Source organism: Lissotriton helveticus, chromosome 6 (assembly GCF_964261635.1).
Source record: "Lissotriton helveticus chromosome 6, aLisHel1.1, whole genome shotgun sequence".
NCBI lineage: Eukaryota > Metazoa > Chordata > Amphibia > Caudata > Salamandridae > Lissotriton > Lissotriton helveticus.
Genome location: NC_136067.1, coordinates 2,048,276,797 through 2,048,301,020, shown reverse-complemented (window position 1 = coordinate 2,048,301,020; position 24,224 = coordinate 2,048,276,797). Strand labels below are relative to the sequence as shown.

The following is a 24,224-nucleotide window of genomic DNA, read 5'->3' as shown; positions in this document are numbered from 1 at the left end:
CTTGGTGAGGAAATTCTATTGCAGAATATTTTTTTTTTTTGCAAGAATGTTGGACTAGCGAAGTTTTTCTGAGGTTAAAGTTTTCAATCATTAAAAATCTTCATGGACAAACTCCAAAGAAGGGATTATGGAAAATTAATTTAGTATACTGGATTTTTCATAGGGTAAGGATGAGAGCACATTTGAGAAAACAATCTTTTACCACTTTTAATTGCACTTTTTTTTTTCTCTTCATTTTTTGAGTCAATGCAAAACTGTACCGAAGTTGACGAAGGCTGGAGCCAGGCTAGATTTTAGATACATTTATGCAGACTGGATCTGAATGGAAATCAGTTGGTGTCTGGCGCTCTCTGGCCTTCTTAATATATCACTTGCACAAAATAGACTTTTTTTCCCAAAGTTTGTGCAATCCCTGAGATTGGTATATACTAATTGTGTTGTGATTTAATTTCTGTCGTAACATTTATTCAAAGTGATCTGAATAGGATAATTTCACAGCACGATCATAGGAGCTGATTCACAAAGGCTTGTGAGTTAACCCCTTCGCCACTGGCGGGATTCCCCCGCTGTGCTGGGGGCCGTGGCTCATGACGAGGTCAGCTCGTTATGAGCCACGGCGCTCCGGTGCTCATGACGATTGCACCCGTTCCAATGGAACGTTCAGCACAGCAGGGGAATCAGCCCAGCGTGCGAGCGTTCCATCTAACGGGCGCGGTCATGACGAGCTCAGCTTGTCATGAGCGCCGTGGCTCAGGACGAGCTGACCTCGTCATGAGCGCTCAAGAGGCTAAGGGCAGTGAAACAGGGCCTCTAAGACCTGGGCAGTTCAACAGAGTCTGTGAGTCAGAGCCCTGTTACAGAGCCTTTAAGATCTACGAGTTCAACAGAGCCTGTGAGTCGAGGGCAGTGAAACTGCTCCTGTTAGACTTGGCCAGTTCAACAGAGCCTGTGGGTTCAGAGCTGTGGAACAGTGCCTAGAAGACTCCTGCAGCTCTCCAGAGCCTGTGGGGCAGATTTACAATAACTGGCGCATCCCTGCATATTAGCAGGGATGCACCAGTTATTTTGCGTGACTCAAACAACCGCTTGCGCTACCATGGATGCACCACATTTACAATGCGATGCACCGCGGCACAAGGATAGACAGATGCGTGACGCATTTGTCAGCATAAGGGTGACGCAGTGCTGGAGTTGTGTCGCAAGGGCGACGCAACTCCAGCACTACTCTGGGATGCCCTATACCTAATATGCTGCGGCACTCCTTACACCTGCTTCAAGCAGGTGTCAGGATTTGACGCAGCAGGGACGTAAGAGTGACTCAGTGAAATCTAGTAGATTTCATTGCGTCACTTTTACGGGGCTTCCTTGAGACAAAACGCCCACTCTGCATCCATTATACCTGACACAGGTATAGTGTAGCTCAGGGCTTTACACCGGGATGCATCTAACTAGATGCACCAAGTTGTAAATATGTTGCATGGTGGCGCATTGTTTACACCGCCACTGCATCACAAAAGTGGCACAACAGCAGCGTAAAAGTGTCACAAGGGGCTTGTAAGTCTGCCCCTGCGAGTTTAAGGCAGTCTTGCTTGGCTAGTATGCAGGTCCCACCCTCGGTTTTCAGAACAGCTAAGCAGAGCCGGGAACCCCTCAGAAGTTCACCGACGGTGGGATACAGATGTGTGCACAGTGAGGGACGCGCTCCCTGGATAATTAATTACATATGCTTTATATCCACCCCACAGGACCAGAAATGGATTGTGACAGAAAGGGTGGTGCCGCGGGAGCTGATCCTGTTAATTACTGTGTGTGCACCCCAGGAGTGCTTTATAATCTGACAGACAGCTCTGCGCTCACGGGGGAGGAGGTGTGAAGCCTGTGTAAGGGAACACGTGCCGCAGTCCCGCCTCCTCTGCCTACAATGAGAGCGCCCGGCAGGGGGTGGTCTGTGACGTCACATGGCCTTGCGCCCCAGCCCAGACGAGGGCTGTCCCTGTGCTCCCCTTGAAGTGACTCATGCAACCCCATGGAGCTCTGATCTCGCGCGGGAGAGGGGAGCAGGAGGTGGGAAGCCTGGGTGAGGAAGCAAAGGCCTCCCCTTCCACCCCCGCAGAATGGAACCTCCCAGCCCCTAGCCTCCTCTGTGATGTCATGACGCTGGCGCCACCCCTCCAGGGCCCTGTATGTGTGTGGAATCCTGATCACAGCCTCAAAACCAATATCTGCAGATTGGGCCTGATAGATTTCCAATAGATTAAGTGCTGGAGAAGTTGATTTACAAGAGTGCTTAACCGCTGGAGGGGCGCCAGGGAGGCGGCCTCTGGCGGGAGGGAGAGGACGGAGACGCGTTACTGGGGCCGGATGGGCCCTCCCTCCTTGCAGAGGGACTCATCACAAGTGTGCCACAAATGAGTCCTGGGACTGTCAGATGACCCCCTCCCTCCACTCACCCCCCCAACACACTGCCTTCCTGTTCCCAAATCTTCATTCCTGGGCAACAACAAATACCATGACCGCCGAACAACGCGTTGCCTTTGCAATGCGGGCAGAACAATGAATGCGACTGAACCACGTATTCCATTTACAATACAAGTCGTTACAACAACATACAGCGTTTGACTTTAAAGTCCAACACTTTCCCTACTGTTGCGAGGAGTGGAGTTGGAATAGTAAATTATACTATTCCAAAGTACAGCGCCCCCCTAAGGTGAGTCATTGTAGTGATCTGCGCTGTATATGGAATGCATGGTTCAAATGCTTTAGTTGTTCCACCCACGTTGTTAAGGAACGTGTGAGAAAGAAAAGCGTGGTTATGTCTTACAGCCATCGTTTCCAGGTCTCCATGGTATCCCAGCCAGGGACAGCCCCTGCTGCAACTCCTGAAAGCCGGGCATGTACATATGTGTCATGCAGAAGGTCAGAGATGCCTGCAACCTCGAGGGGCGAGATGCACCACGGATCCTTATGTTGGGGTTTACTTCTAATGCATTTATTGTTCAGCTTATCCATGCATCCATCCTGGCATGCATCCACCCATGGATGCATGAATCCATCGATCCACCCGTGCATGCATGCATGCATCCATCCATCCACCCATGCATCCATCCATCCATCCATCCATCCAGGATTCCAGCTCTTTAGTCTTCCATCTATTCCTTCCTGGTCTTGTCTGTCCAAAGCATCATAAATGTTTGCCCACGATTCACTCATTCCATATGCTCTCGAAACGGTATCCAATACATTCATATGTTCACGCTTGTTCCTGCTACGCTCACCCATGCTCAAATACATGCAAGTATTTATTAGCCCATGCGTACCTCTGCCAAGCACCTGCCCAGGCACTCACCTATCTTGCTAATCAATCACCCTTTGACCCATCCATCGATTCACCCATCAAAGCAAATATCCGACCTTAGGTCAACCCATGCATTTAGATACTCCTTATTCACCCAGTTATTGTCCAAACTCTTCATCCATTTGCAAAACCATAAATGCACATGAACATTCATACGCTCATCCATCTGTTTCCCCATGCAGTCATCACCCACACCGCACATGTGTGCCTAATCCTGAGTGTCGTAAATTCAGAAACAAGCTCATCTTTACTTCAGCTATTTCCACCCTCCATTGGCTGCCTCAGAAGATGACATTGACATTTGAGTGCACTTTGCAGTGGACTGTGGGAAATGGAATGTATGCCTTTGAAGGTAAACCACTCTCTTGGAACTGATACACTGGAAAGCCAAACTGGTGGAAAGTTGGAACTTGTACACAGTAGTAAGAACTGGTCAATACAAGCATGGCAGGCGATGGCGGGAGGTGGAGCTGGGGGCACTTGACCAATGCCGCCATCGTACAGATGTTGGTTTTGAAGACAGCGACCCCCTGGAAGGTTTGCCGCTGTAGACTCATGCTGTGTGTGGGGGCCTCCCTCCAGTGATAGATCAAGGGAGGGCTGATGAACCCCACATCTGACCTACTTGCCAGGTCTCCTCAGATGCTGGATGTGGCATTGAGTCAATGAGACAGAGAATGGCCCAGCAGAGCCGTGCCGCAGGAGTGAGGCTCCCGCCGAGGAGGCCTCACCTGCCCTTCATGGTGAGAACGTCTTGGTGCAGGAGGAGGAAAGACGCGGAGTCAAGGCCATCACTTCCCCACCGTGTCCAGGATGATGCGGTTCTGCTCGGCCTGCTGCTTCTGGCTCTGGGTCTTTGCGATCTCGATCATTTGTCTCAAGATGTGGAAGGTGAGGTCTATGGAGATTGGAGGGTCCTCTCGCTTGAGACGCTCAGAGAACTCCTCCCAGCTGCTCCTGGCCGCCTCCTCTGCCGAGCTGCTGGACCCTTGAAGGAGCGGCTGCAGGCTACCCAGGAGGCGGGCAAGCTCCTTGATGGACATCTGGTGGTCCGGCGGTAGCCGCTCCGGCGTGGCCCGGCTCAGACTCACTAGGAACCTGGGATCACCCTCCATAGGGGGATTCATCTTCTCCCTCAAGAAATAGAGGAGGGCCTGGGCGGTCTCCTCGTTGAGGACCCTGTTGAGGCTGACCGTGGAGCCATCATAACTGTTCCTTTCCATTGGGCGGCTGGTGCTGGGGACGACGTGCGCCAGCAGGAGAATGTAGACGGCGAGCAACGTCAGCACAGTGGTCTTCATGTTGGGTCCTGCACCTGGAGACACAAACACATGAGAGTAAACAGAGAGAAAACAGGTCCAGATAAAAAACACATGCTAACAGTAGGGGTGGGTGTAACTTGCTTAATTCCATTTAGCGTAATCACACGGAACTACCCAAAAATTCTGCAAAATTACATGGAATTACACAAAAAAGAGAAATTCTGCATTTAGCTCAATTTTCTGCCCAGTCGCATCCAAAATAGATGTGAGGATGCATTTTATTCTAAGAAATAGTTCTAAATGCAACAGAAGATAAATAGCTAGTGTGAGCAGCTGCTTGCGCTCACTAAAAGTTCACTTGGGGTAAGATTTCCCCCCAACTTATTCTCAGCATTTTGGGCTAGTTTTGAAGCACAAAATGCACTCTTGTGGCTAAAATAGACACCAGGATGCATTTAGCACTAAATGCAACACAACATTTAGCGTATGTGGGCAGCCACTTATTCTCGCTACATGCACTCTCGAGGTAGGATTTTTTAACTCCAAATTATTCTTAACCATGCAAGCGGGTATACTTGTGTTATTATAGGTGTTTCTGCATCAAAGAGTATTAGAGCATTAGAATGTTGAGCATGCCATTGCAGGCAATGGAGTGCTCTGGGCTTCTACGGGCCGGTAGAAGCCTGCAGAGCAACGATATTGTAATGTTTTTTTTTTCATTTACAGCTGCTGCTGTGAACAGAGGCTTCTCGGAGCCCAAGGAGATTCAAATCCCTTCGGGCTCCGAGAAGCCTTTGTTTTATTTGTTAGAACATTCTGCCCTCTAGTGTCAGAATTTTCAGTGTAACAATCACCACCAGCCCTGCTCGTCCCATCATTATCAAGAAACACAGTATTGTCCATCTTTATGGCCCGCTACCAGAATTACTATTTACACATTATTCAGGTCATATTACATATAAGCCTCATATTTTTCCACAATATGTTCAATAGCAAAGTACCCCCCAACAACATTCCTTCAGCCCCCCCCAACTTCCTCCATATCCACCTAATCTTGAAAAACCTTTTGTGGCCTCCTCTTGTATTCACTCCTTTCTGTGCCCATGCTTTCTAATCAGATGGAGCTTCTGGGCCCCACCACACTTGAGCTATATCCCAGTGAGTCAGTAGCATTCCATCATCACAAAATAGTTTAATATCCTTCAGGTCTTTTCTTCATTTAATATAGAAAATGATTGGCTCATCTATTTGCTTCTTTTCCCTCTAAAGTTCTGTGGGACCTTTCTTTTACAAACAATTGATGACTTTTATAGAAATTGATGATCTTCATGATGTCTCCAAATCAGGATTCCCAGATCACTGAAAGAGCCCTCCATGCCGCCACAGGTGAACCGCGTGCCAATCTGGATCAGGGAGGCCATGCTGCCTCAATACTGTAGGACCTCTCCGCAGCCTTCGGCACCGTATCCCATCCTATCTTGCTACATCATCTCTTCCGAGCTGTGATCGGTTGAAGACAAATAATTGGTGTAATTTGGTTTTATCTTCTCACACTAAAGCCTTGTCCCTACTACTGTTTCAAGCAGATAAAGGCAACATCTCTGGTGGTGCCCCAGAGGGCCCTGCAGTAAGCCCCACACTCTTCAATGTTTACATACGCTGTCATTTACGTTTGTACTTAGTATCTTATCTCGATGATACATAAATAATTGTCTCTGTTTCCCATGACTTCTCTGACACCCAACCTAGGGGCATATTATCAAGGGATTTATCTCCGCTTTTTTGGCTTGAAAAGCCAAGAAAGCGGAGATAAAATTATCTCCCTATCAGCAACAGGGTGCTAACACGCAAATTCGCATGTTAGCACCCTTTTCCTCTACACTTCCCCTTGCATCTCTAATGAGATGCAAACGGGGCGTTCCAGAGAAAAATGATAGGAGAAATGTTGTTAAGCGACATTTCTCCTATTATCAAGGATGTCGCTAACCCTATTCGTGATAAAAAAAGCAGCGCTCGCCGCGGTTAGCGCTGCTTTTTTTACACCTGGTATTTTCCTGACTTAGCCATGATATCCTATGGAAGGTGGATATCATGGCTAAGTTTCTGAGCCCCTATCATCAACCTAACGCCAAACTACGAGAGATTATCGTTGGTTTTCCAGCGATAATCTCTCATTCGGCAGTTAGCGCGAGGATTTTTATCACTTCTGAGATAAGCGTTGCTAATAGCACGCTATCTCAGTGATGAACATCCACTCTACCTGGCGATAATTATCCTAGCGCTAAGTGCGCTTAGCGATAATTATCGCTGGGGCTTGATAATTTGCCCCCTAGTCTTTGGTCTTGCGAGGGCACTCTTGCCTCTTGTTTGGGCCTGGACTCTCAGAATCTCAGAACCAGCAAGACTGAAGTGCTCATGTTTGCTGAGCTATCAGTGCTCGGGTCCACAGCCTTCGAGTTATCTCCACTTCATGCTCATCTCATTCAGTAAGGAATGTGGGGAGCATGTTTGTCCGCTACCTTACAATGGATATCTAAGTCACCCAAATAGTGTTATCCTGTTTTCTCACACTGAGAATGCTTCATAAGATATTTTCCTGGTTTCCCCTGCTTGGTCTAATTCTTTAAAAGAAAGTAAAGTTTCAGACATGACCAGAGGGGATGGAGAACATCATCATCTGATAGTGGTGGGGTATCAGGGCCCGATTCACAGAACTAACTTAAGACAAAATCCTAAACTTACTACTTTTGGAATTCACAGTAGGCATTTAGTAGTAGTAAAGTTAGAATTTTGTCTTAAGTTTGACTTGAGACAAACTTAAGACAGACTTAAGATAGACTTAAGACAGACTTAAGACAAACTTAAGATAGACTTAAGACAGACTTAAGACAGACTTAAGACAGACTTAAGACAGACATGGAACATGTGTCATCTAATAATCTCTACACCTCCCTGGGAAATTGCAAAAATGTACTCTCAGTCGGAGCCACTGAGTGTGAGTAGATCTTCCTCCCGCCTGAACCTTGTGGTACCCAAATTGTCAGGGATACTGTTCATCAGTACTGAGTACTTTGATAATATTACTTTCTATGCAGCTCCTGTCGGCACCTTCCCTTCTCTGTCAGTGTGCTCCTGTACCTGTTCACTCTGCGGTATTTGTATTGTGAGTGGGTGCCTTAGAATAAAGCCAGCTCATATCATGACATAGCTGCTCAAACACTTTTACGCTTTGTGGCCGTGTAAGGCGGATATGTCCATCAAGTGCCATTTTTATATGATTAAAAAAATATATAATTCCTTCAGCTTATCCTTGCACAACAGGGAAAAATGTGGTCACCTGATCTTTCCCCCCACCTGAGCCATTGGTTGACTTGACGCCACCAGCTCATTGCTGTTGCAGTGTCCGGCCCCAAGACATATGAATGCAACAATACTACCCATCGAATGGCTATTTATTGCAAACAATAATAAGGAAAATGCTTCCTTATAAAAGCATTGCATTATGGCACGGTGAGTGAAAAGCGTGCTTGGTACTCTCTCATCAGTGATACGCACGTGACAATAGTGATCAAAAATGCATATCTAAATACAAGAATACAACGGTGGGTTCTTGGCCCATAAACAATATAGATAAGGGTCTGAGGTTTCAGTCGATGTTTCCATCCCTAAGGAGATAACGAGATCATCATCAGGACACTGGAGCCCGAGAACCATGCTGAAATATGGAAAAGATAGAGATAGTAAGGAAACAAGAAGTTTTGTGTAAGGTTCAAAAAGCATATATATATAAAGGTACTCACACTGAAAAATGGACCTTGTGCAAAAGATGAAAAGAAAATAGAAAAGGGGAGATGTGATCGTCAAGAGAAACAAGTCGTAGGGTTCGACCAGAATCAATAAAAAATACTGCTTACCTCAAGGGGTATTGCAAAGATTAGCAGTCGCTAGGGCATGATACCTGTGATTAAAAAGGGCCACTACTGAGAATGCTAAGAATGTATATTATAAGATAAAAGCTGGGAAATCCAAAAAAGCCTTAATTACCCGAGCATAATGGTCCAAAACTCCAGGAGGAGGCTGCCGGGAGCCAAGTTAAGACATCTCCAAGCCAAGGGAGATGATGCTCCACTGCCTGGTGTGGGACGTTAGCCACTCCGTGCAAAAGTGGTCCTAAATGGGGAGTGAATGTAAGAAAATTGAGCGTTGACTGAAAGTGTCTTCAAATTTGACCAGGATTTCTTTTTGCAATTCAAGGGCTCTTCCACAGGGGCCATTTCATCTCAGATTTTGGCATCTTGTATATGGACAACCTTGAGACCTCTATTATTTTAGCACCATCTAACCCATTCAGACAACACATTTTAATATGTAAGAGATACACGGATGATATCTTTTGGATTAGGAAAGGGTCTCAAGATACGCTCACCTCGTTCTAACGATGTTTCAACTAAAACTGTAACAACTTAACCTTCACCATGACCAGTGACAGGAAGGAAATCCCATTCATAGATGTCTTGGTTAAAGTGGACAACAACAGACTATGTACCACTGAACAAAGCACTTTGCTAGAAAACTGTAGTTTCATTATGGAATTCATTCCCATACAGTTAATTTTTGAGAATTTGATGAAATTGCTACCAGAGAACGGACTTCTTTACAGAGGCTGGAATCGTGCCAGATAAACTGATATCCCGAGGATATCCAAGACGCCTGGTGAAACGCTCCATGAACCGTGCCTGGTTTTGCCCTTGCGATATTTTGCTGACATCACAGAACAGAGACCAGGCACTGAAAAGATTAGTGTGCGTTACCACTTTTTCACCTGTATTCCATTTTTTTTGCGAGCTGCATCAGGAAATATTTGAAAAAGTTGGCAGGAGGTGATCTTACCTTGGAACCAACATTGTGTCCCTAAAAGAGAGGCAAGAATCTCAAAGACCATTTGGTCAGGGCGGCCATTGCATCACACAAAGCACCAGATACACTGACTCAACATTGGGGCATTCCTCCCTCAAAGGGTGACTTCAAAGGTGGTCAGTGCAGTGTACGCCCCTTCTGCCTCGAATAAAAAACGTTTACACAAGGAGACACCAGGGTGGAACTGAAAGCTTTCTCTAACTGCAATACTTGTAATGCTAGGTATGGTATAGCCCACCCATGCAATAAACTCTACATAGGACATACACACCAAAGATATGGATTTGTATATGTCAACATCACAGTAGGATCTGCTGTAGGTTCACCACTGCCCCCTGGCGGAACACTATATCGAATAAGGACATCTGAGAAAGACCTGAGGTGGCGACCATCATTCTTGATCTTGATTCATTTCCTCATGGCTGCCTATAATGTGAAACCAACGAGCAGCCGCTTTCTATCCACTCGTGGACACTGTTCACTTTGCTGTGAGGATAAAGCTTCCATCGCACCGGTGTCCGATTTTCTTGTATTTGATCCCCATTTGTGATCGCTTTTGCACGGAGAGGTTCCTGCTACACACCAGGAAGTAGAGCATTGTCTCCCTTGGTTTGGGGAAAACTCTATTTGGCTCACAGCATCCTCCTCCAAGACCTTTGGACCATTATCCTCACTTAGGAGTCGATTAGGATCGTGGACGGACTTGAGTCCGTCCACGACCCCTGAGGAGGAGGGAACGTCCTTATGGGCTGCGACGTTCCCTCCGTGCAGATTAGGATGTGACCGCCAGGGTGGCGGTCACATCCTCTATCTTTAACAATGCGGCGGGTGCAGCTTCAAGCTGCACCCGCCGCAATGTTAAAAATGCATGCACCGCATTTGCGTGCACAAAGCGGCAGGCACCGTGCGGTGCCTGCTGCTTTGTTCACGCAAATGCAGGGGTGTACCATAGGTACCCCCCATGTGCACCCCCCACCCCCCTTCACCCAGGGGGCCCGCAACGGGCCCCCGAAGTGAAGGACCATATGCTTTTCCACGGCGGAAAAGCCGCCGCGGAAAAGCATACATTTTACACCATCATAATATGGCTGGCGGTGTCTGATAGACACCGCCAGCCATGTTATAGCTTTTCCGCCGCAGTCGGAAGGCGACCGCGGCGGAAAAGCTGCGGACGGAAAAAAGATCCCCCAGCCATCCTAATCTGGCGGGGTGTCTTTTTGCAGTCCGCAGCGGTTTTCCCGGAGGATGCGGGAAAACCGATATCGTAATCGGCCCCTTAATTAGGACTTGTTTGGGTTTCATGCTCTAAGGACTACTAATGTTGGTGTTAACCCTTGAGGTAAGCAGTACTTATTATGGATTCTGGTCAACCACTATGACTTGTTTCGCCTGAGTTTACTTCTCCCCTTTTCTACTATATTTCAGTCTTTTGCAAAGTGAAGCCTTGCCTGTAAAAGTGGAGCTGTGAGAATCAAGATTTACCTAAAACTTGGAATTGAGAATGTACCACAGCTTGTTGGTCCTCTGGAACTGTCAGGAGAAGCCATGACAACCATCTGGTTCCTCTCCCTACATCAATGTGTGTGTGAACCAGGAAGGGGCAGACGACAACAAGTGAAGTTTAGCCGTGAAGATGGGTGTTGAGACTCACTCTTTCAACTCCATGAGTGAAAAGTGCTTATTTTAATTTAAAGATGGGGCCAGATTTACCTAGAAGTCATGCAACGTTGCGCAGCAACTACATTTGTTGCATTGCTTGAAAGGGAGACCGCAGAGCAGCAACATTATCTACTAAGGTATGACGCTGTCCTCCTCTCTCCTTGTCCTGGCCCACTTTTGGCAGCCATGCACCAACGCAGACAGTCTTGCACCAGAAAGGTGTTTGTGTTTTCTAAAGCATAGGTTTTATACTGGTAGGGTTCCCTTATAGTAGAAAAACTGTCCTTTAATGCTCTTCCCACTTTGTATGTGTGCTCTACAAGCAGCACACTGGCAAAGTAGGGACTACGAGCAGGTGTAAGATTTTGGCTTAAATCCCCGTCTATGATTCTTTGTAGATATGGATTTGCATCAAAACCCATGGGCGACCACCAATGGAACGCCTCCTTGATGCAAAGAAATATAAGGTAGCGCATTGTACAAATTTGCATTACTTTAGGATGGTATCTAACACAAGTACAGATTAGCGTTGGATAGTATATTCCACCGTAACACTTTGTACCAGGTTTGCTTTGCAAAAGTATTGCAAATCCGACACAAAGCATTATTAAGTCTGAGCTTCAATCATTTTGCTGCACACTATCTTACTCTGTGTAGAATACCTTTTTATAATAATCACTGACAGTGTTTTCTGTTACAGGCTGAGACCCCACTGCATTAACCAGAATTTACTTTTGTGACTCTGATCAGACACACAGACATCTGCAATGGTTGTATTATCCAACTGAGATTTCACATTGCAAAAGAGTGCATTTCCCAGCGATTAGTTTAACTTGTGCTTATTTTACATTTAAGAATTCTGCTTTATTTCATATGCAGTTACCTGAAGGTGAAAAAACAATAAGACACAGAGGGGCAGATTTATGAGGCTCTTGCGCCTCCTTGCGCCGCAATTGCGTCACGTAATGTGATGCAACGGCGGCGCAAACAATGCGCCCTATTTACAACGTGTTGGAAACCCCTGCGCCATAAGGAGGCGTTCCTGTGCAGGCGGGGGGGGCGTTCCTGCGCAGGAACGCCTCCTAAAAGTGGCTGAGTGAAATCTATGAGATTTCACTCAGTCACTTTCTACGTCAATTCCCTACGCCTGCTTGAAGCAGGCGTAAGGGTGACGCAGCATGCATAGAATAGGTGGCTCCTGTGCATTGCAGCAGTCATGTCGCACTTGCGACATGACTCCTGCAATGCGCCGCACGTACTCCCAGAGATGCGTCACGCATCCTCACTGCCTTGCACCATGGTGCGCCGCATCATAAATGTGGCGCACCATGGGTGGCGGAGCAGTGGCGCACTGTGGCGCATGTTAACTGGCGCATCCCTGGGGATGCGCCAGTTAACATAAATCTGCCCCAGAATATTTTATTCTTTGTACTCAGGGTTTTGTCCCTGCCATCTCGGGACTCAGAATCAAAGTCCCCATAGCTTTGTTAAGCACTTCAATCAACACGCAAAAGTGTGACCAGCCGGGAAACACATCATATAAACAAAGTCACGCTTCCAGGCCATCTTCATTTACAAGTACTTGTTGAGTTATTTGTGCACCGCACAGAGAATACGGCCATGGATCCCCAGGGGGCGTGCTCCACACTTCGAAGGCTTCTGCATTATAGGCAATTGTGTCCGGGGGGTGGGGGGGTTCATATCCTTGGTCATAGAAGGAAACTTCTAAAACATTTATATCCCAAGTGCTCTGGGTATTAGGTACCCCCTGAGTACCCCCTGTTAAGTAGGGGACAACTCATTAAAACGTCTCTTATATGGTTATCCTTGGCCATGAAAAGAAGCATGTGTGCCTAAGACAACTATCCATTGCATGAGAATATCCTCAACAGATAATAAAACCGCTAAGATTTAGCATTTTTAGATGTTGAGTAAATAGAAGGGCTTGCTCATAACCTGACAGTCAGATCACGTGACCCTAGGACCTGCAGCCAATCAGTGGACCTCAGGTAACTTTTTCAACAGCCCCCCCCCCCCCTGAGAATCCTAGCACCTGGGCATTGACAGAAAAGTGTAGCCATAGAGAAGGACCTGTCTGGACCAGAACTACTGGCAACAGATAACCACCTACAACATGTCACTCATACACTATATAAAGCAAGCACAAGGAGATGATGGATGGAGTGCTGAAACTTTGCCACTAGATTCAAGCTATCCTGGCTGATGAGGGCTGTGAGCCCGAAACCGGTCCCAGGATGCTTGTTTCCGGTCCAGGGAACACCTGGCAGTTCAGGCTGGACTGTTCCCATGAGGCACAAGGTCAAGACTGATTTGCATATAGCTGGGTCTGAACTGAGGTGGCGCAGTGAGCTAAAGAATGATGACAGATTCAACCCAGATCTGTGACTGGGGGTGAGTGTCTGTAAAGTTTCAGCACTCCGTCCATCATCTCCTTGTGTTTACTGATACACTATATGCCATACCTCTACCCATACACAACCCCCGATCACACACACACTCATATCACAGTGCATTGCCAACACCAGGACCTTATGCACACCCACTGACCAACATACACACCTCATCAACACCACAGACCATCCACATCAGGTTTATGAACCAGGCTTTCAGCAGTCCCCCAAGCCTCTGACATTGGAGACATTGTCAGATACCATATCCTTCTTGCAGTCTTCACCACTTAACCCGTTCTGTGCTCAGGACGGCTCCCGGCAGTCAGGAGTCACTGTAATCATGTGCTCATGACGGCCGGGAGCCGTCCGAACATTGCTGCTCTGCCCACACGCGATTAATTCCCCGCCTGGGCGGGTGAATTAATCAGTGGGCGGAGTTCGGACGGCTCCCGGCCGTCACGAGCACACGTCTACTGTGACTCATGACTGCCGGGAGCCATCCTGAGCAACGCAGCACCGCACCCACACACCCCCCCCTTGCACCATGGAAAAATTAACCCTGCAGCCAAGGGGTTAAACACAACTCACATTAGCCTCTGCATACATCTTCCTCACAGGGTGCAGCAAACCTAGGCATCAAGAGCTCACACAAGACAGGAAGAAACTCGCCATCATCCACAAGTCCTCTTAGCCGTTCAGCATAAATGAACCATCAACACCCACGTCATTTGAGTACCTCGTCTTCCACTTCCCAGGTAGACTCCTTCTTCCATCGGTCCTACAGACTGAGTCCCAGCAAGGACTGCACTGAAATAATCTCAGACCTCAACATTTCTGCCTCCAATCCTCACCCGCACCCCATGCTCCTTGGACAGGTCATTCTCCATGGTTATTCAAGCGGTAAGAATATCAAAGAACTCCCGCTTGACTTCTTCTCTGGTAGATTTTTGGTCATTCCAGGGCACTGAAGTTGTGCTACTAGCAGTTCAAACTGATCTGCGTATGGCACTGGATCATGATGGTGTGGTGGTCCTCGATCTCTTTGATCTTTTCCGCAGCCTCCAATACAGTTAGATCTTTCCGCCTAAACTTCCGTTTAGGTGGAAATCTACGTCAGAGGCCATGCTCCTTTTTCACTGGTAGGAGCCAAGGAGTGGTCTTGTCACATTTAGATCCTCCTCCAAGGCATTCAATTGTGGCGTTCTACAGGGATCTTCTCTTAGTTTGAAAGTTTAATCTTTTATACGCCACCACATTCCGTACTGTTGCTCTCTCCCCAAATCAAGAAACATATGTCCTCTTGTTTTCAACCATTGAATATTTTAAGAGAGACACAGCCACTTATTCCCAAATTAGCCCAGTATCCTCTTATTCAAGTGTTGGTTGAATAGCGTATTGACTAAGTCAATGCTCTTTACCGCGACCTACGACACACCAACTTCAACGTCTCCAATTGGTGCAGAACTGTGCAGCTCATTTGTTACTTAAATTACCATGCTAGGTTCACATTTCAGTTCTCTACTTCCACTGCACTTCACTGGCTTCCAGTGGATTAAAAGTCTCTGCATCTGTTTTACAGGTCTGCATGATCTCAGCTCTGCTTTCATCAAGCAACTGTCTACTTGGTTTTCCCACCAACAGCACCATGGTCAACTTCCTATTCCCAAATCCCTGTTTTCCCATCCTGTAGTGAACAGGCTTAACCCTCTCACACACTGCACTCACCAACATTCCCAACTCACTCAAGGCTACAACACATGAAAATGACAATCTCTCATCATCCATGATGAAACCTCTCCCTGGATATACCCTGACACCCCCCACCCCTCAATATCATCGACGTTTCCCTTGGACGACATAAAAATTGGAAAAGTCCTCCAACTTCTGAAAACGTTCACCCTAAACATAGACAACCTTGCAAACTCCCACCCTATCACCTACCTACATTTTAGCAGTAAAATCATCATGAAAGGAGAGTCCATTCATGTATGAAGTCAGATCTGCAAAAAAGATAACTGTTGGCCACCATTTAAGTAGTCAACAATGCCTTTTTAATGACTGACAGCACTGACCCCTTCCCTCTGACCTTACTTGACCTCACGGCAGACTTCACCCACCAAGCACTGATCCACACTGGATCTACACCATCTCCCTGGCCAACCACCACCACCTCGTCCAGACTTTAAACTGGAGATAGGGTTGCCACACACTTCAGGAATTTCTTTCTAAAAATAAAAATAATACGTTTGATGAATGGCTCTTTCATGTTGATGGAGCTGTGCGTTAAAAAAAATAAAGCCGCTGCGAGGGTGGGTCCTGCCTGTCAATGCTTCTACAATGGCTACTTGCTTGGCGGTCATTTCTAAATTTGACCTGATGGTTACTCCGTCAGGGTGACAGAGTAATTTACACAGTCACCCTGACTATGTAAACTCCGTCCGCCCAGAAAATAAACCATGCGCAACACTCGGGTCTTGGGTCATCCCCACTACTCACTAAGGGCCAGATGTATCAAAACTGCATTTTGCGACTCTATAATAGCGAATTTTACCGATTCGCCATTATAGAATCGCAAAATGCAATGTATGTATATTTTCATAAAAACAAATAGCGATTGCTACATATTCCTTAATAGCAAAATGCAAATTGCGATATGCTATTAAGGAATGCCTTCCCATTCATTCCAGTGGGCATAGAGGCCTATAGGAATGAATGGGAAGGCATTCGAAATTTGCGATTACCAAATCGGTAATCACAAATTGCGAATGCAATTCTATGGGTGACAGGGCCCAAAGGCCACCCTGACTCACCCCCAAACATGTCATGTGTGCACACGTGGCGCACACACATGCCCTAAGGGCATGTGTGTGCGCCACATGGTACTTGGAAAAATTCAATTTTGTGCATTTTTCTAAGGATTTGCAAATTACCACCAACTTGAAGTTGGTGGTATTTGCGATTCCTTAAAGCCAGGTCACAATTTTTTCTTGCTTCCTGCATTGCATTTAGGGAATCTCAAATTGAGATTCACTAAATGCATTAGCAAAATAGGTAATTGCAAAAATTGCGATTACCTACTTTGCAAATGCCTTTTGGGATGACACATCCCAAAAAGCTTTTTACAGTTCGCAAACGGGCCGATTCTGCAAATCAGCCCATTTGCGACCCGTCAAAGGCTTCATACATCTGGCCATGAAAGGCCTCATACATGCCACAACATGTCTCATCATAGGCCTGAAAGGTTTAGACCACATTGTCGCTTAGGGGAGGTGTGGCGCCTCGGCCAGGGCGACTGACGCTGGAATCTGGGGATCACGGTTCGATCCCCGGTGCCGGTGGCAGATTAGCCCAGCACCATGTGACTCTGGGCAATAGCTTTCTTAATCTTCCCGACGGCCCCCAACGCCTAGAGACCCTTACGGGTGATTGCTCGCGCTTTACAAAAGTGGAATATATATATATAATACATACTCTGAAGCACCCCTCCAAGCCAGCATCATCTGCAAGATGCATCAGCATCACATACAGGGCCACCAGACACAGCAGACCTGTGCACCTTGTGAAAGTAACCACCTCAGCCGGAGAGCACCACACCAGGAGACAGCAGAACTCCATCATGGAAGGCAGGGCAAGAAGGAGAGACCAGAAAACCCCCTCTCTGTCAATTCACCCAGGGTCTGGAACAACACCCACATCAACACCAGACCCGCACCTAGCCAATTTCAATTCAGAAAGGATCTTCAAACACATTTCCAAAGAGCAACAGCCTACACAACAGAGACCAATCACCTCAGAAGTAGTGCGCGTCATATAAAACGACCCTGACCGTACCATAGGGCTCCCCTGTCTGTTTAGCACCATGATGCCCCTTAGCAAGGTTGGTGATCTACAAACAGCAGTAGGTACAGACAAACATCTCATAAAAACAATTCTGCCATCAAAACAACCTCAGGTAACAAAAGTGCTACAAACGTCAAATCACACGTGCTCAGCACTAAACTACCTTTTGTTATGTTAAATGTTATGTTATGTTAAATGTTTTTCTAAAGCGCACAGCTGCCCCAGCCAAGTGGCATCCCGGCGCTGCCAAATATGAACAACACAGTATCCACTGAAGTCTACACAGCTAAAGTCAAACCCAACTATGTTAAAGGGAAGATGAAGGTTTTGATGGCTTTTCGAAAAGCAAGCAAGTCTTCAATCCCTCGGATGTGTACCGGCAAAAAGTTCCACAACTTGGCTGCCATATACCGAAAAGAACGACCACCAACTCGGCAAAATTTGATCTGCGGGACAACCACCAAGTGTTGTCCATGCAAACGCAATTGTTGATGGGGCACATACGGGGTCAGAAGATTACTCAATAGCTCCGGACTCCCGTATTTAAGGATCTTAAACGATAGACAGAGAGCTTTAAACTGTATCCGGGTGTCGATCGGAAGCCAGTGCAGCTTCCTGACAGTAGCCCTGACCGGACACCGATGGGGAAGTCCCACCAGCGTTCTCGCTGCCGAGTTTTGAACTCGTTGTAGTCGTTGTATGTCAGCTTTATTAGCTCCTAAGAGTAACGAACTGGCAGAGTCTAATCGTGAAAGTATGGTAGATTGTACAATGAGCTGTCGTACTGCTGGGTCAAAGAACTTCAAGAGAGGGTTGAGACCCCTTAGCAAGCCAACACAAGTGGCTGTGACTCTCTTTGTGTGGGTCTGAAAACTGAGTGAGGAGTTCATCCAAACGCCTAGATTCTTCACTAAAATCTTAGGCGTTGGCATAGTCCCCAGGGACGCCGGCCACCAATGTTCATTCCAAAGGGCGGTGTTCTTTCCTACCAATAAAACTTCAGTTTTATTCGCATTCAGCTGTAAGCAGTCGTTTGCCATCCATTGAGCCACTGCTGCCATCCCATCTCTAAATCTAGAAGCCAATACTGATGGCCCTTCAGCTAAGGTGATAACAAGCTGGGTATCATCGGCATAGGACATCATCGTTAAGTCCCATTCTTTTGCCACCGCCACCAATGGCTGTACATAGAGATTGAACAGGGACGGGCTTAATGCTGAGCCTTGGGGGACCCCCTGACTGATGGTATGGGATTGAGAGAGGAACGGCGGGGCCGACACACGGAAGGATCTTTCCGTCAGGAATGATCTGAACCACTCTAAGACAGCTCCAGTGATCCCCGCTGCCACTAGCTGATGAAGAAGAATGTCATGTGACACCGTATCAAAGGCAGCGCTGAGATCTAACAGGATCAGCGCTGCACTTTGACCGGCATCCAAAATCGTCCGAAGATGTTCAATCGTGGCTAGCTGGGCTGATTCCGTGCTATGGCCCGGCCGAAAACCGTTTTGTGATGGGTCCAGGATGTTATGAAGGCTCACAAATTTGGATAGAGTGTTATTTACATGGGCTTCTGCGATCTTGTCACCCAAGGAAGAAGGGAGATAGGTCTAAAATTCTCCGGTTTTGAGGGGTCCAGCATAGGTTTCTTGATAATAGGAGACACCCATGCCTGTTTCCAGGCCACAGGGACACTAGCCATGGAGAAGGACAGATTGAGAATTTGACATAACGGCTGCTGAAGAAAGTATAGACAGAACACACACCAGTTTATTTATAAAGCGCACGGATACTCATGAGTGTCCCGGCTCGATGCCAAAAGGGTGTGGAGAGAGACTATCAAGCAAAGAAGTGAGTCTTCAATTTCCTTTTAGACACAGCTGAAGTAAGAAACCTTTGAATACACAATGGGCGGCACACAAACCATATCACAGGTCACTGAGACACTTTCCCATATATTGGAAACATCACATACACCAATCCATGTTTCATTCATTACACTAAATCACCTTTACGAATGAAATCAGTAACAAATACACCAGGCTGCATATCGCCAAACAAGCTTTACATATTGGTTGGTTGTCTGGCAAAATATGGAATATGAAAAAACCTCACATGATAGAAATATTGGGTCCCAAATATAGGCCATAAAAATATCTTCCCTTTGGGTGTAGATTTTCTATTATTAACTCCAATAGGATGATATTTTTGAAACACTGTTTAGGACAGATATATTGGTACCAAACTTACATATTCAAAAGGAAGCACCCTCCACGTCACATCCCAAATAGCCTACAACACAAGCGGTGCACACACCATATCCTGACCCCAAAGCACACTTGTAAGTATCTGAAACACCAAAGCTTATCATGCCAACCCCAGCCTTTAGAGTCTAGAACACATATGACAGGGCGGGGGGAGTGGTTCCAAATAATTAGGTCATTTAGCTCCACAATAGCTTACCTACACTTGACTTATTGCACTGTTCCTGTTACACAAAAGTGCACTTAAGACACAACTTGTCTTTGCATCCTGATTCGAGTGTAGGCAGACACACAATTGAAACTGTCTTCTAGGCGCTGTGAAGCTCTTCTGCCTCTTTCCATTGTCCTGCTGTTCTACACACCAGGGGGCCTGGCTCCTCAGTCTAACCTCCTTTGTCTTCGAGGCACTAGAGGATGGAAGATGGCAGGGCCGTGGCATTGGCCGAGGCAGCAGGGTTACCCTGTGTGCCAGGGGGAGGCATGGAGTGAAAACTCCGCAGCGGGAACAATTCTTGTGCAGAGAAGCAGGGCTGGCCCTCAGTGGCACAGTGTGACCCGGCACATGCCGGGCACTGCTAGTCAATGCCTGCTACCCGACTGCGCCAAACGTAAAAGCCTTCAGTGACCACAGGTGCCACTTTGCCCACACCCTTGTGGCATCAAACAAAGGTTGCAGTAGTGAAGGGAAGACACCAGGGCCTAGACTAAGGGCACATTTGACATACTTTCACGCAGTACAACGCAGCAAGCCACCTTGCTGCGCTGTGCAAAGGGAAAGGGCGGGAATGCGCTGTATTTAACATCATACGGCAGATTCCTGTCCTTTTCTTGCGCTGGCGCACTTCAGGCCGCCTAGAACCAATGCAGGCACCCTTGCCCCACAGAGCAAGGGTGCCCTCACTACAAGGAGAATTGTTTTTGTGCGTGAAGGCCCTTCCTGCACAAGAACAATCTCTCGAGGCATTTCCCTCTTTGTATATGCGCTGCAGAAAGCAGCACACACGGAAAGAGGAAATAACGAGCATAAAAAGTCTCTGCTCATTGCGCCATCCTCTGGGAGGCGTAGCGATTTCACGCAATCCCAGGAGTACAAACCTTTGTAAATCTGTGACTGCATGAAATCCAGGGGTGGATGCATGGGAACATCCTTGTCCCACCCATGGAACGCCTACCAGAATGAAATTTAACACAATGCAGCACAAACCGCTGCATTGTGTTACATTTGTTTTACAGAGCCACTCAAGGTGGCGCAAATCGCCCCCGGCGTGGGTTTGTAAATATCCTCTAGCATTTTGCGTCATGGGTCCTCCGCAAGAGTGGTGCAACCCCCATTACGCAAAATGTAGGAAATCTGGCCCTAATAGTTTTTGTGAGCAAACTTTGATGGGTGCCACGTGGTGCCGCGAAGAGCCACAATTCACTGCAGAAGCGCCCGCTCGAACATATAGTAGAGGTGGACGAGCCAGCTAATTAACAGGGAGAGCCGAGCCAGAACCAAGCCATGGGGCTGGCTTGGCTCTTAGAGCCCAAGCACGGGCCGAGCCCTGAAAGTACTCAGCATGTAAATCATGCGAAAATATCTTGTAAAAATATGATTACATTTTTCAAAATTCCCAAAAGTATGTTTCTTTTACATGCAGGAGCGTTTCACCGTAGTGCATCTTATTATATCACTGCATTGAGAGATATTTATTTAAAATGATGGTTTTTAAATATTCCTGTCCCACCCACGACAACAGTGCCCGTGATGAACTAGGACACTTGTCATGGACAGTGCCGGCTCCTCTGCTATGGCACAGGTGCGTCGCCCCACTGCTTTCTTGCAGCGTGAGAAGCAAAAACATAAAATGGTAATAACTTCTAATTATTACCATTTTATATTTTTTTGGGCCAGCAGGCGGGTGGGCGGGGCTGCTCTGCTTATGGAGCAGGGCAGGGAAGGAGTTATTTGCCACCCAAACCAGTCAAGCGCACTCCCCTGTTTTCCATACAGGCTGTGCAGCCTGCATGGAGAACATCCACCCCTCCAGCCCCAGGCTGAGCGCCGTGGCACAGCGCTCAGACCAATCACAACACTCCATTGGACCGTTGTGATTGGCTTAGGGCTGGGAGCCAGGCTGCCTGCTTCCTGTTCCGGCCTGGAGTCGGACACAGGCGAGAAGGAGAGAAGACGCCGGACCCGGCGGCAAGGTAAGTTTTATTTATTTTTATTTTTTAATGCAGCCCGCGGCCGACCCCCTCACCCGGGTGCTCCCTCCCCCCACCCGCGAGCCGTGCTGGCCACTTAGTGCCCCGACCAATCCACACTCCTCTCCCTTTCCGCTGCCCCTTAAGCCCCTCTTGGGCGCCCTGCTTGTTGTATAATGAATTTTAACATTACGTGCCAGCCTGATTTTTGGGAAATCTGAAGCTCACCCCTCCCCCGATCTTACTGTCCAAGCTATGCCCCTGCCTGGAAGGCGGCACGGCTATAACTGGCACAATTCCAGGGGCGGCTTCCCCGTTGGAGCGGAGGAGCGTCATCCCACATAAAAGCCCCCGAAACGAAAAATAAAAATGTTAATTCATCATTACTATTTTATTTTTCATCCTGACGTCCTCCCGTCCTGAACGGGCATCAGGACGGGGCTGCTGCTGAATGACAGCAGCAGGGACTGGCAGGACGGTGAGCTATATGTGCACTTTTCACAGTGTGCATGTCTTTTGTGCCGGCCGTCTTGCGACGGCCAGACAAACATATGCACTTGGAAACCTTTAACCCAGCTGTCTTAAGACAACTGGGTTAGAGCAACTGCAGGCCTCCAATGCTGTGGAGTGACGAGACAGGCCAATCCGTACAATCAGGGTGCTGCTTTCATGCTAGTGAGACCAGCGTCTTGATTGGTCAAGGGAGTTTCCTGGTTGCTGTGCTACATACGATAAGGTCCAAAGCATGAAGTCCTTTTGTTAGGAAAGTGTTTCTTTTAATATTTTTTAAGTTTACATTTGCACATGTGTGCCCGCTTATTTTGATATTTTTTATTTTACTTGAGCACGCCTGTTCCTGCCCCCCGTTCCCGTTGATGCCAGCCGCCACTGCTTAATTCCATATTAAGGGTTAAGTCAACTGACAGGAAATATTTCCAACCATGAGAGTAAATTAAGAAAATTGTTCAATTTTAAAAGATTAAAATACGTTTTAAAGCATTAAGGGTCAGATGCATCATGCATTTGGCTCCTCGCAAACGGGTCGATTCACAGAATCGGCCCATTTGCGATTGCAAAAAATGCATTTCCGATACATGAAACCTAATTTTGCGATTCGGTAACCTGTTACCCAATCGCAAAATGGGTTTGCAATTCGCTATTTGGAAGGGGCGTGTTTAGGGCGTCCCTTCCCAATAGCGAATCCTAACGGTATGCATGAATGTTTTGTGACTGTGCATGCAGTCGCAAAACATTTGCATTTTACCACCTACTTCAAGTAGGTGGTAACCCATTCGTAAATGGGAAGCCCTTTGTGTATGTTTCTAAAATCATTTCTTTAAAAGCAGGCAGTGGTCCCATTGCTTTATTGAAAAGCAATCACTGGCATGGTGGTCTGCTGAGCCCAGCAGGCCACCATCTTTGTGATTTTTGAGATTCCCAGGGGGTCGCAAATTGTGACCTACCTCATTAATATTCTTGAGGTAAGTTATTTGCGATCCCCTAGGAATTGCTAAAAGTGTTAATCACACTGGGCCATATGTATCAAGCTAATTAGCATTCGCAAAGGCCGAAATTCGCAGAATTTCGGCCTTTGCGAATGCTAATTTGCTAAATGGCATGTATGTAACATTTTTGCTGCAAAATAAGGAATCGCAAAATTTGCTATTGCTTATTTTGCGATTGCACTTAAGGAATTGCAAATGTTGCGATTCCTTGAATGCAATGTATCAAAGAAAAAATAATTCAAAAATGCCCATAAGGATTCGCAAATTACCACCAACTTCTAGTTGGTGGTAAGTTGCGAATTCTTTTAAAAAAGCAATTTTCAAAAAAAACAAAGGCGCCATATGACGCTCATACATGCCCTTAGGGCATGTATGTGCGCCATATGCCCACACATGTCATTTTCAGGGGTGCAGCAGGGTGGTCTTGAGACACCCCGCACCCTTGAAAATATTCCTAATTTGCGATTAGCAAATTGCTAATCGCAAATTAGGAATGTTAAGGAATCGCTAAAAAGAAGCGATTTTTTACATACAAACCGTTTTGCGAATTCTAAATAGCGATTCCCTAAAAATCGCTATTTAGAATTCGCATAATGGAACTATGATACATATGGCCCACTATCATGTATTCGGTTTTGCAATTTCCTAATTGGGAATTGAAAAGATTCGCACGTAGGAAATCGCAAAACAGGGCTTTCACACACCTGGCACAGAGCCTCTTTGTCCTGCGAAGGTTGCTGGTGTACACGCCTGCCTCCGTGCCTTGTGTCCTGCAAGGCTGGCAGTGGCACACGCCTGCCTCCAGTCCCGCAGCCATGAAGGCT

General features: G+C 46.9%; 1 protein-coding gene across 1 annotated transcript; it reads right to left on the bottom strand.

The window, feature by feature from the left end:
• Nucleotides 1-4,136: 4,136 nt before the first annotated feature.
• UCN (urocortin) lies at nucleotides 4,137-4,656 on the bottom strand. The gene has a single exon (XM_078647179.1). It carries the CDS (start codon nucleotides 4,654-4,656, stop codon nucleotides 4,147-4,149), a length of 510 nt encoding a protein of 169 aa, XP_078503305.1. The 3' UTR covers nucleotides 4,137-4,146.
• Between the last annotated feature and the right edge of the window lie 19,568 nt (nucleotides 4,657-24,224).